At 43.0% G+C, this 13,543-nt stretch overlaps 2 protein-coding genes and 1 pseudogene across 2 annotated transcripts in view; 2 read left to right on the top strand and 1 right to left on the bottom strand.

Moving 5' to 3' along the window:
* The first annotated feature begins 1,545 nt into the window (after window positions 1-1,545).
* On the top strand, window positions 1,546-3,929 carry LOC139582288 (protein unc-93 homolog A-like; annotated as a pseudogene).
* A 3,595-nt stretch (window positions 3,930-7,524) lies between these two features.
* Window positions 7,525-9,372, top strand: ttll2 (tubulin tyrosine ligase-like family, member 2). The gene has a single exon (XM_071413501.1). The coding sequence runs from the start codon at window positions 7,546-7,548 to the stop codon at window positions 9,346-9,348; it is 1,803 nt and encodes a 600-aa protein (XP_071269602.1). The 5' UTR covers window positions 7,525-7,545; the 3' UTR covers window positions 9,349-9,372.
* A 1-nt stretch (window position 9,373) lies between these two features.
* Window positions 9,374-13,543, bottom strand: part of LOC139582968 (centromere protein J) — a 34,899-nt gene continuing 30,729 nt past the window's right edge. Inside the window, exons 19-20 of the mRNA XM_071413498.1 lie at window positions 10,564-10,684; window positions 9,374-10,374 (exon numbers count right to left, since the gene is read on the bottom strand). Of these exons, the coding sequence (XP_071269599.1) occupies window positions 10,185-10,374; window positions 10,564-10,684 (311 nt within the window). The 3' untranslated portion in view covers window positions 9,374-10,184. The remainder of the gene's footprint in view (window positions 10,375-10,563; window positions 10,685-13,543) is intronic.

Genomic DNA, 13,543 nt, shown 5'->3' with positions numbered 1-13,543 from the left:
TACTGGGGGTTCCATAACTGTTGTTCATAAAAGCTGTATGAATAAACTTTGTTCCTTGTCTTTTACTACTACGTTACAGAGCAGTTTGAACACTGAAGAAGGAGTAGGTGTGGCCTCAGCAAGTGTGCAGTTTGCCTCCATCATTCTGTCCTCCATGTTTGTTGCCCCCTTGGTTATAAAATACATGGGCTGCAAATGGACCATTGTTGCTGCGATGGGATGCAATGTTGTGTACACAGTTGGAAACTTCTATCCAGGATGGTAAAGCTATTACTGAAAAATATGTAATACTATGTTATGTATGATGTGGCTTTGCTTTGTGACAAAATGTCCACACCTACACATTCCTAGCTTGTTACAAAATTATAGGCTCTTGACCTATAATAAAACCTGATAACAAGATATGTTACTAGAGTTACATGACAACACAACTGAGCTCAGCAGTCATCTTTAGAGAGACAGTGCTGAGATTTATTGAACAGATAAGAGAAATGGTTACTGACAAAACATATAGTACATTGTCAAAAGTTTTAGAACACCTACTCATTCAAATGTTTCTTTATTTTTACTATTTTCTACATTGTACTATAATAGTGAAGACATCAAACTATAAAATAACACATATGGAATCATGTAGTGAGCAAAAAAGTGTAAACAAATCAAAATATATTTGAGATTCTTCGAAGTAGCCACCCTTTGCGTGGTTGACAGCTTTGCACACTCTTGGCATTCTCTCAACCAGCTTCATCTGGAATGCTTTTCCAACAGTCTTGAAGGAGTTGCCACCTATGCTGAGCACTTGTTGGGTGCTTTTCCTTCACTTTGCGGTCCAACTCATCCCAAGCCATCTAAATTGGGTTGAGGTCGGGTGATTGTGGAGGCCAGGACTTCTGATGCAGCACTCCATCACTCTCCTTCTTGGTCAAATAGCCCTTACACAGCCTGGAGGTGTGTTGGGTCATTGTCCTGTTGAAAAACAAATTATAGCAAACCAGATGGGATGGTGTATCGCTGCAGAATGCTGTGGTAGCCATGCTGGTTAAGTGTGCCTTGAATTCTAAATAAATCACAGTGTCACCAGGAGAGCACCCCCACATCATTACACCTTCTCCTCCATGTGCCCACATAGTAAATCGCCCACATAGTAAATCATGTAAAGGTTAATCTGAAATGCCTTAGTGTCCATTGCGTGAGCCTAAACTGAAATTCCCATGCACCCCAATAGGACACACAACCCCTCTATCTAGTCTACTGATTGCTCACTGTACTGTATTATACTGTGCTGCCTTGTCTCTCTTAGGGAAACCCTGCTCCCTACTTCAATAATCCTTGGATTAGGGGAATCTCCTTTATGGTCAGCTACAAGCACCTATTTTACCATAAATGGTAGAAAACAAGCGGAAAAGGACAAAAAGAAGAACCAAGATGTGATAACCCAGTACTTTGGGATCTTGTTTCTGCTGTACCAGTCTTCAGCAGTCTGGGGAAATCTAATGTCCTCCATTGTCTTCGGGTAAGACTCAACCTCAGGTCAGTGTGACAATAATGGACTTCCACTGTAAAGAGGCAAAACGTGGCATGGCATACCTTATCTACTAAGCTACATCTTGTATGTAATTCACAATATTGACTCATTTACACTATCGACTCACACATTCTATGTTGCATTGAAATGCTGTGTCAGTGAGTTGCGCCTTTTCTCGCTACAAATTGTGTTTCATTGTGTTTGCTACTGTATTTCTCTCCAGTCAACATCAGTGAGAGTGATCTACAGTTCTGTGGAGTGGGTAGCTGTGGCAACATCAGCTTGGCCCCAGGCAACTCCACCAGACCACCGGAGAGATTAGTGCACACTCTGATGGGCTGCTATGTTGGTGAGCCTACTTCCCAATGACAGCAGTACATCAGCTAAACAACTTACGATAGCCAAGCCAACATACAGTGTTTCATAATGCAGTTTTAATCAAGTTGCGTCTTGGTTTTTGCAGGCGTAGGTGTGCTGGCCATGCTCTTAGTGGCTGTGTTTCTGGATAACATTGACCGAGATATGACACTTGAGTTTAGAAGCAACAAGGAGCCATTCTGCAGCACTTTCTTGGCCACGTTTAAACAGCTAAACAATAGGCGTCAGGTGTTTTTGATCCCAGTCACTGCCTACATTGGTCTGGAGTTGGGTTTTCTCAATGGGGAGTACACCAAGGTACAGTACGTCTAATAACAATCCGATATTCTTTATAGATACTGTAGGGTACTGAAGTGATTCTGTTGACTTCTCGTAGGAATATGTGACCTGCGCTTTGGGACTACATTTTGTTGGATATGTAATGATTTGCTTTGGTGCCACAAGTTCCCTGTTTTCCTACGCATTTGGGCGTCTGTCACAATATTCTGGACGGGTAGCTCTTTTCGCTTTGGGTAAGAATCAAGTTAAATAGTTTAGTGAGATCTCTCTTGAACAATATCAATACTATAAGACTCATCACCGGCCATATAAATACTGTAATTTTCCTCTGGCAGCCACAATCACCCAGTTTACCTGTATCCTGGGTCTGTTGCTCTGGAGGCCTCAACCAGACCAGCTGCCAGTGTTCTTTGTGTTTCCTGCCCTCTGGGGCATGGCAGACGCTGTGTGGCAGACACAAACCAATGGTGAGTTAGTTACTATATTTTTGCATTCAGATCCTTCCATAGAAACATAACACATTACAAGCAAGGCACAATGAATTATTTGAGCTTGATTAAATACTCTATATATTTTTCAGCACTCTATGGTGTTCTCTTCCATGGCCAGAAGGAGGCAGCATTTGCCAACTATCGCCTATGGGAGGCTGTGGGATATGTAATAGCATTCGCTTGTAGCCGTTTTCTCTGTGTGAATACCAAGCTATACACCCTTATGGGAGTTCTGCTGCTCAGTGACACTTTGTTTTTCAGTGGAATATGGTGAATAGATTAGCCCTACACCAAGTGAGAACACTATCGATACAAAACTATTTATTACCGAGCAGATATTTAATGTTAGCACTGGGCTGTAAGTATATGTCTGTTCCAGTCCAAAGGATCGATCTTCAAGTGTCTGCAAATGTGTCTGGATATAGAGGATTTCATAGATTCTTAGTGTTTCTGTCATTAACTGATCCTTCTTTTTGAGGAAAATGGGAAGAAATATGAACAATGTATGTGTTGTTTCTTGTGGATTACTGCTGATGTTCACAGCAACTGGAAGTCTCTAGAGCCTGCAGGTAAATATCCCATAATCAATTATATCATATGTCAGAGTCTTTGCAGGTGGTTAGTCAGTAGTACATCTGGAACTACTGAGACCAACAGGTTGTTTTTTTATTCATAGGATTGCATTTATAGTAAATATATTCTGTTAGTAAATCCCAAAGGATGTTAGATTTTTCAGAATAGTTTGAACTCAGAGGGGATGGGAGTTGCATCAGTCAGCATTGCCTATTCGTGCATTATCCTGTCCTCTGTTTCTCACACCAAGCCTTATACGACTTGGGCTGCAAATGGACTATTGTTGCAGCAATGTGATCTATACAGTTGGAAGCTTCTTTCCATAATGGTATGATGATCTTGCTCTCAGTGAGCCCAGGCATACAGTATGTCAATTCAATCTAATAAATACTAAATATCTTTGTTTTGCAAAGAGCAGCTGCTTACTGAGCTGTTTTCTTTCAGGGTGAGCCTGATCCCAGTCTCAGTGATAATTTGTTTGGGAGGATCGCCACTGTGGTCTGCTGCCATCACATATCTCACCACTACAGGCAACCTGTAGGCAGAAGAACACAAAACAAAAAGTCAGGATGTAGTCAATCACTACTTTGGGATATTTTCCCCTCTTGTACCAGTTGTCTTCTGTATGGGGAAATCTGATGTCATCCCTTATATTTGGCCAAGATACAAGCACAGATAACTAAACATTTTAACTACCTGTGCAGTGTTCATAAATGTTATATGATGGCTTACCATAAAACAGCAGACAAATAATCAACTTCCCATAAAGAGATTGTTACGCACGGCTCTTGGAGGGGGGAACGCAACACCCTGCTACACTCAACTCCCCGTGGAGTGAAAGAGGTATGTGACTGTAGGTGCGGGTCAGGATGACAGACAGAATTATACCATTAACAGGGAATTTATTCCTTCACAATTTATTCCTTCAGGGAAAAAGGCCCTGGACGGAACCAAAGCAAAGAAAGTAAAAGTTAAAGAGCCCCTTCTCCTACCTTACCTACCCACAACTTACCTAACTAGAACCAGCTGGCGCACTACCCAAAATACAGGGGGGGATGGTCCACCCAGGTCTTACCTAGTGTGCATAGACAGAGTACATACTATGGGTATATGTATGCCCACATGCCTCTTGCCTAAGCACTCCCAAGGTGCCTTCCCCTTTGGGAACAAATTAAACAGAATAATACAAATGTAAGTAGACAATTCCAATAATCAAAAACACTGCGTCCTATTGGCACACACATACCTCAGAAGCAGCGACTACAAAATACTTAACAAAACCTATCTGAGCAACAACCAACACAGAACATACCAACAACCAACACAGAACATACCAACAACCAACACAGAACACACCAACAAGCTCTGTCTGCGCAACAAACAATACTGGGGCATACCCAGAAGCTCTTTTTCTGAGCAAAGGAACACAGGCTTTTATACAGCTGGAGAAGGAGTCTGTAATTGCAGACAGCTGTATCCCCCGAGGAGAGGTCAGGGTCAGCTCCAATCTGCAATGGGCCTGACCAATCAGCTGCTTGGGGGAATCCAGGAAGCCATTTCCTGAAATACATACATATACATACAAACCCACAACAACACAGAAACCGGGGAAGTAACAGAGATTCAGCTTCATATCCTTTCTTATTGTGTCTCACAGAAATGTGACCTGTCTCTCTCTCCTTACAGTGAATGTAACTCAAGGTGAAGCTCAGCTCTGTGGAGTGTCCAGTACTGGAAGCTCTAGCGCAGTAATTATAAACTCCACCAGACCTGATGACAAGTCTGTGAACACTCTGTCAGGCTGCTGCCTATGTGAGCTGCCCTGTAAAAATGTAATCATAGGAGGACATACCTTATGTTTACCCCACTGTAACCATATCAATCATATGTCAATCACTGAAACAATCCCCTCCTCTCGCGCTATACAAACATCACAGCAGAAATATCTACTGTATATTCTGCTGGTGTTAATCTTCTGGCAATGATTCCGGTGGCTGCATTCCTGGATAACATAAACAGCAAAAATAAACTGGACTCTAAGGGCAACAAAGCGCCCTTATGTACTGTATAACTTGACACATTCAAACAACTTTGAGATAAGAGACAAGTTTTTCTCCTCCTTTTGACCTCATACATTGATCTGGAGGTGGGTTTCCTTACTGCGGACTACACTGGTGTAAGTTAGTACGCACATTTACGAAACATATTCCTTAAAGCTGACAATAGTAATTAAAACATATTTTAAAATCACTAAAACTAAGACATTTGTTTTGTTCAGGAAAAACCCTGTATCTGACCACATTATGTAGCTTTTAGAGTTATGCCACATGTGCTTTGGGGATACATTTTGTTGGCTATGTAATGATTTGCTTTGGTGCCACAACTTCCCTATTCTCTATACTTTTTGGGAATCTGTCACAATACATTGGAAGAGAAGCATTATTTCATTTGGTAAGGGGGGACAATGTAAACACCAGACGATACATTTTAACATATCAACAATCACTTTGATGATCCACTTCTACTTACGGTATTAGTGTAACTCTCTTCCAGCTTCAGTGACACGCAGCCCTTATCTTGGGTCTGTTCTGGAGGCCTCACCCAGAATAGCTGCCTGTGTTATTTGTGTTTCCTGCTCTCTGGGGCAATGCAGATGCTGTATGGCAGACACAAATCAAGGGTGAGTTACCCTTCTCCTGTAGTCATGATTGCCTAACCTTTAATAATGTGTGACCAACTAGGTATTGAATCCAGGTCACCCACATGCCTCAAGACTGTTAGCCCTCTGAGCTAAAAACAAACAAACAAAAAAACTGTGCTGTGCATTTATTCTGGAAGCTAACAGTTTTCAGACAAGGTTACTGACCTGTCCATAGTTCACTGAGGCACCAATGTTATAACTTTTACCGGCTGTTCAGATGGAACAAAAAATGTAAGCTTTCTTTCCATTTTTCAGCATTCTATGGAGTTCTTTTTTATGACCAGAAGGAGGTAGCATTTGCTAACTATCGACTATGGGAGTCAGTGGGATTTGTAGTGTTTTATGCGCTCAGAAACTTCCTCTCTGGAAATCATGGTGGGGTGGAATTCAAACAGAGAAAAAATTCTACACAGAGGGGGAAATTAAGTCCAAACTGTAGAGGGATATAACATTGACCTGACCACAGAAACTACAAGACGTAGTAGAAGTCTACAAATCTTGACTGTATTAAATAGACAATGTGGAATTACAGCTCTCATGTAAATAGATATGTATGCTGTGAAAATTATGAGAAATATACATACAATTTTTAGTATGTCAAGTATAGGTTATATGTATAGCGGTCCCTTATGTTGGTAGCGGGGTCAACATGGTTCTTTTTACAAGGTTTAAATAGTGTATTACTGCCTATTAACTGATGTTACCAGCTACCAAAGTATTTCGGTATGAATGTGGGTAGCAAAAACAACAACTTGAACTTCATGTCTTCAGTATTCACCAGTAAAAGTGGTAAAAACTTTTTTTCGGTAAAAATCGTTGACTATGTCTTCAAATGTCGGCTAATTGACTTCAAATCGAATTGAAGTCACATCCATTGTTACTGTAGGCTACATTGAATCATGAAAAACTGACCTCCACCTGTCCTGCTCGAACCACATGACTAGGCTACACTCTTTCGCGCGGCAGTGGGTTCACCTAGCAACACGGATGACCGGCAGGCGTGGAGGTCTTAATAACACTCGCAGAACTGAAGAAAGCTCGGGACCGGGCGAGATGTGCCTGTGTTTAAAAAGAAGAGATCTCTCATCAAGGTAGGTAGAATGTAAATACGATATTGGACAATTTCAGTGAGATGTGTGACGGTAATCGAGGTTCATTAATCATATGTTGAATTCTAACGCCCATGTGTGAAGCCTGCTAGCCTGGTTGGTTGCCACTGCCAGTCTGTTTAGCTATTGTCTTCTATTGGCGCATGGCACGGAGTAGGAGTGGAATGTTACAGAGACTGGTACCAAGCACGGAGTACAAAGAGTTGGATGTTACAGAGACTGGCCCCCAGACTAGAAGTTTACAGCCTAGGTTTGATTGCATAGGAACAAAATGATTTGAATTGCAATGATTGTTTTCAATTCAAATGTATTCACAAATATCTTACAAGCAAAGAGCAATTTCTAAGAAATAATAAGGGAGTGTAAGGGAGTGGTCTGATGGCAACAGTTTACCTTCCAAGTTAGGAATAAACTGACTCATTTTGTAACCTCATCAATATAATGGTACTGTTGTTTTTTAGTGAAGGATCAGACTGTTGCTTACCTGGTATGGCCGCAGGGTTGTGTGGCCCCACACCCCTGGTGTTCCGGCTACACGAGGGAGCCCCAGAGCTGGTGAGAGAGGTGCTGCTGGAGAGAGGCTGGGAGGAGTATGACGAGCAGGAGCATGAGGAGGGAGACTGGAACCTCTACTGGCGGACCTCAGCCTTCCACAACTCAGACTATGAGAACATACTGCCATGGCAGAGACTCAACCATCACCCCAAGACTGTGGGCATCACCCGTAAGGATTGCCTGGCCAGAAACCTGAAGAGAATGAGAGGGACGTTCGGCTCGGGTCTTTACAACTTCAGCCCGACAACTTTCATCCTCCCCAATGATTACACCAGGTTTCTGGCAGAGTACACCAAGCACCGTTTGAAGAATGGAGGCAGGTCGTGGTATTGGATCTGCAAGCCAGTGGATCTATCAAGAGGCAGGGGCGTCTTTATCTTTGAGGACATCAGAGACTTGGTGTATGACTCCTCAGTGATCGTTCAGAGATACATCAGCAATCCTCTCCTCATCTCAGGATACAAATTTGACCTTCGGATCTATGTTTGTGTGAAAAGTTTTCAGCCCCTCACCATCTACATGCATCAGGAGGGATTGGTACGCTTTGCGACTGAGAAATACAATTTGACATCTTTGGACAACCTTTATTCTCACCTGACCAACACGAGCATTAATAAGTTTGGCCCCTTCTACACAACAGACAAAGAGAGAGTGGGACAAGGATGTAAGTGGACTATGAGTAAATTCCGCTGCTATCTTCATAGCCAAGGTATCAATGAACTGTTCCTCTGGCAAAAGATCAACAACATTGTCACACTAACTTTGCTCACCATAGCCCCATCCGTACCTTCCAGTCCCAACAGTGTTGAGCTCTTTGGGTTTGACATCCTAATTGATGCCAAATATAAGCCATGGCTACTAGAGGTTAACTACAGCCCTGCTCTCACCATCGACTGCCAAGTAGACATGACAGTCAAGAAAGTACTTCTCAATGATCTGGTTGATCTGATGAACTACAAGTCCATGGACAGCGTTAGACAGAGAGGATATCTCAAACAGAAGTACAAACGCCCGTGCTATCTAGGCAGCCAGTCTCTGCAGTCCCCAATGTTGCTCCCCAAGTCTAGGTGTGAGCACCACCCAGCAAAGAAGAAAAGTCACAGCATCCATTCTACGTTTTCTGACAGTATGAGATACTTTCCATCAGTTGAGATGAACCGGATCCGCTCTGCAAGGAATTCCATAAGCAACACCAAGGGCTCGGCTCTGAATCCAATACTCATCCCACATTCAAAGACTGCAGCTGTAACTGGAAACAGAAAGACACATCCAGTGCTCTCACAGATGACAGAGGCCATCCAGTGGTCTGAGGTTACAGACGTAGAGTCAGAGTTTGATGACAGAAACCTGTCAACATTTGTTAGCCCATGGCAGGCCTCAAGGCAACCAGCCGGGGGCTGCTGTAAGCTACCTGCCATTCACATTCAAAAGTACAAGACTCCTAAATTCCCATGGGACCCTAAAAGCCAAGATAAGAGCACCCCACCACTCCGTGTGGGAGACTTCATACTGACGTTTCCTTTTAATGAGGTCACACTGAAGGCGTCGTGGGACAAGCTCAACGTTAAGACTGCAGTCCACGAGGTTCACAAGCTCATCAGCCAGCTAGCGTCAGGTTTTAGCCACAAACAGAAGAGAGGGACGGAAGATGAGTTGGATAGATGCAAAGAGAAAAAGGATTTTGGGTCTTTGTTTTGGGGACCTCCTCTACTTAGTGAGTGCCACTTGTCAAACTAACTGAGCAACTGAACATTTTTTGGAATTAAGCTTTTGGAATAATTTATTATTAGCACAGCCTAAACATTAATGTGTAAAAACACGAAAGTATACAGTATAAACACACATTATATGGAAAAGAAACCTTGTAATTTGTCCACAATTTCAAAATAACCTATTTTGTATCTATACTGAACAAAAATACAAACGCAACATGCAACATGCAACAATTTCAAAGATTTTACTGAGATACATACATATAAGGAAATCAGTCAGTTTAAATTAATTAATTAGGCCCTAATCTATGGATTTCACATGCCTGGGCAGGGGTCCCACCCACTGAAGAGCCAGTCGCCAATCAGAATGAGTTTTTCCCCACAAAAGGGCTTTATTACAGACAGAAATACTCCTCAGCAGGAAACCGGGCCCAGGTCAGTAAGTTATTAGCCCTAACCTACATGTCAGTCTTGTTGTTTGAGAGGCAAGGGATATGTGGGGACCTCATGAATAATCTGTCATTCTGTGCAACATAAGAATCCTGCTGACACAAATGAAGAGGTCAAGAAGGCTATGACATTGCCATGCAAAAATAAGAAATATATTCCTTCAAGAGAGCAGTATGGACATTCAAAGATCTCTACAAAATAGTTTCAACACAAATGTATTGTATTGATTAGTAGTACTTATTTAGTGTACAATGATTTATGAATAATAAACATACACAATTTAAAAATGTCTGTTTAAACACAAGCACTTAGAAAATGATCAAATATGCCACAGGAAAATAGCTACAGTCAAACACAATGGAGCATTGCTTATTTGGTATAAAGGCTTGAAAAACATAAAACTTATGTTCTTCATTTCTTGTCTATTATGACAATGCCATCCTTGTCCTTAATGCGTACTCTGCCCGAGGGGAACTTGGTCTCTTGCCTTCCATTAGAATACACCGTCTTCAATGTTCCATCAGGATATTCCCTCCGCTTGTACTGGGACGTATGGATCTCTCTTTGGCCATTGTTGAACTCCACTGTTTTCTCTCCACTTCTACAGTTTCAGAACACACACACACACACACACACACACACACACACACACACACACACACACACACACACACACACACACACACACACACACACACACACACACACACACACAACATATAAAAATGCAGCATTTGTTAAGACTTTTACCCTTCATAAAATAGAGCCAAGTACTGTATGTGTATCTTACTCTGAGAGCTTGACCACTGTTCCATCTGGGAAGATGCTCTCCTCTCTGCCGTCAGGATAGAGGTACTTTATCGTCTGATCTGGGAAGACGATCTCCCTCTTTCCATCAGGGTGGTGTTTCTCTACAGACAACATGAATACATTTTTTGTTATCTGTGTCTATGCCTGGTCACCCTGAAAATATACACTACATGGCCAAATGTATGTGGACACCTGCTTGTTGAACATCTCATTCCAAAATCATGGGCATTAATATGGAGCCCCCTTTGCTGCTATAACAGCCTCCACTCTTCTGGGAAGGCTTTCCACTAGATGTTGGAACATTGTTGCAGGGACTTGCTTCCATTCAGCCACAAGAGCATTAGTGACGTCGGGCACTGATGTTGGGCTATTAGGCCTGGCAGGCAGTCAGTGTTCCAATTAATCCTAAAGGTGTTCGATGGGGTTGAGGTCAGGGCTCTGTGCAGGCCAGTCATGTTCTTCCACATCGATTTCGACAAACCATTTCTGTATGGACCTCGCTTTGTGCACGGGGGCATTGTCATGCTGAAACCGGAAAGCGCCTAACCCCAAACTGTTGCCGCAATGTTGGAAGCACAGAATTGTCTAGAAAAGTGTTTCCCAAACTTTTTATAGTCCCATACCCCTTCAAACATTCAACCTCCAGCTGCGTACCCCCTCTAGCAGCAGGGTCAGCGCACTCTCAAATATTGTTTTTTGCCATCATTGTAAACCTGCCACACACACACTATACGATACATTTATTAAACATAAGAATGAGTGTGAGTTTTTGTCACAACCCGGCTCGTGGGAAGAGACAAAGAGCTCTTATTTGGTCCTGCCGTACACACCTACACGTACGCTACGGTCACAAGACGCAGGCCTCCTAATTGTCCCTAGAATTTCTAAGCAAACAGCTGGAGGCAGGGCTTTCTCCTATAGAGCTCCATTTTTATGGAATGATCTGCCTACCCATGTGAGAGACGCAGACTCGGTCTCAACCTTTAAGTCTTTACTGAAGACTCATCTCTTCAGTAGGTCATATGATTGAGTGTAGTCTGGCCCAGGAGTGTGAAGGTGAACGGAAAGGCTCTGGAGCAACGAACCGCCCTTGCTGTCTCTGCCTGGCCGGTTCCCCTCTCTCCACTGGGATTCTCTGCCTCTAACCCTATTACAGGGGCTGAGTCAATGGCTTACTGGTGCTCTTCCATGCCGTCCCTAGGAGGGGTGCGTCACTTGAGTGGGTTGAGTCACTGAAGTGATATTCCTGTCTGGATTGGCGCCCCCCCTTGGGTCGTGCCGTGGCAGAGATCTTTGTGGGCTATACTCGGCCTTGTCTCAGGATGGTAAGTTGGTGGTTGAAGATATCCCTCTAGTGGTGTGGGGGCTGTGCTTTGGCAAAGTGGGTGGGGTTATATCCTGCCTGTTTGGCCCTGTCTGGGGGTATCATCGGATGGGGCCACAGTGTCTCCTGACCCCTCCTGTCTCAGCCTCCAGTATTTATGCTGCAGTAGTTTATGTGTCGGGGGGCTAGGGTCATTCTGTTATATCTGGAGTACTTCTCCTGTCTTATCCGGTGTCCTGTGTGAATTTAAGTACGCTCTCTCTAATTCTCTCTTTCTTTCTCTCTCTCGGAAGACCTGAGCCCTAGGACCATGCCTCAGGACTACCCGGCATGATGACTCCTTGCTGTTTCAGTTTCAACTGTTCTGCCTGTGGCTATGGAACCCTGACCTGTTCACCGGACGTGCTACCTGTCCCAGACCTGCTGTTTTCAACTCTCTAGAGACAGCAGGAGCGGTAGAGATACTCTCAATGATCGGCTATGAAAAGCCAACTGACATTTACTCCTGAGGTGCTGACTTGTTGCACCCTTGACAACTACTGTGATTATTATTATTTGACCATGCTGGTCATTTATGAACATTTGAACATCTTGGCCATGTTCTGTTATAATCTCCACCCGGCACAGCCAGAAGAGGACTGGCCACCCCTCATAGCCTGGTTCCTCTCAAGGTTTCTTCCTAGGTTTTGGCCTTTCTAGGGAGTTTTTCCTAGCCACTGTGCTTCTACACCTGCATTGCTTGCTGTTTGGGGTTTTAGGCTGGGTTTCTGTACAGCACTTTGAGATATCAGCTGATGTAAGAAGGGCTATATAAATACATTTGATTTGATTTGATTTGATATAGGACCAGGGCACAAATATTAATATAATAATAATCAATAATATTGCTCTTTATTTAACCATCTTACATATAAAACCTTATTTGTTCATCGAAAATTGTGAATAACTCACCACAGGTTAATAAGAAGGGTGTGCTTACACATAACTCTGCAATGTTGGGATGTATTGGAGAGTCTCAGTCTTAAATAATTTTCCACACACAGTCTGTGCCTGTATTTAGTTTTCATGCTAGCAAGGGCCGAGAGTCCACTCTCACATAGGTACGTGGTTGCAAAGGACATCAGTGTCTTAACAGCGCGATTTGCCAAGGCAGGATACTTTGAGCTCAGCCCAATCCAGAAATCTGGCAGTGGCTTTTGATTAAATAACATTTTCACAGAACTGCTTGTTGCAATTTCGATGAGGCTCTTTTGTTCAGATATCGGTAAGTGGACTGGAGGCAGGGCATGAAAGGAATAACGAATCCAGTTGTTTGTGTCATCCGTTTCAGGAAAGTACCTTCGCTATATCACATTTGACATTGTCCGTAAGCTTGGGTTTATTTGCACACAAAGAAATCATACAATGATGGAAAGACCTGTGTGTTGTCCTTGTTAATGCAGACAGAGAAGAGCTCCAACTTCTTAATCATAGCCTCAATTTTGTCATGCACATTGAATATAGTTGCGAAGAGTCCCTGTAATCCTAAATTCAGATCATTCAGGCGAGAAAAAACATCACCCAGATAGGCCAGTCGTGTGAGAAACTCGTCATCATGCAAGCGGTCAGACAAGTGAACATTTTGGTCAGTAAAGAA

Source organism: Salvelinus alpinus, chromosome 8, assembly GCF_045679555.1.
Source record: "Salvelinus alpinus chromosome 8, SLU_Salpinus.1, whole genome shotgun sequence".
Classification (NCBI taxonomy): Eukaryota; Metazoa; Chordata; class Actinopteri; order Salmoniformes; family Salmonidae; genus Salvelinus; species Salvelinus alpinus.
Note: the sequence above shows the minus strand (reverse complement) of the source record. Positions and strands in the feature narration are given on the sequence as shown.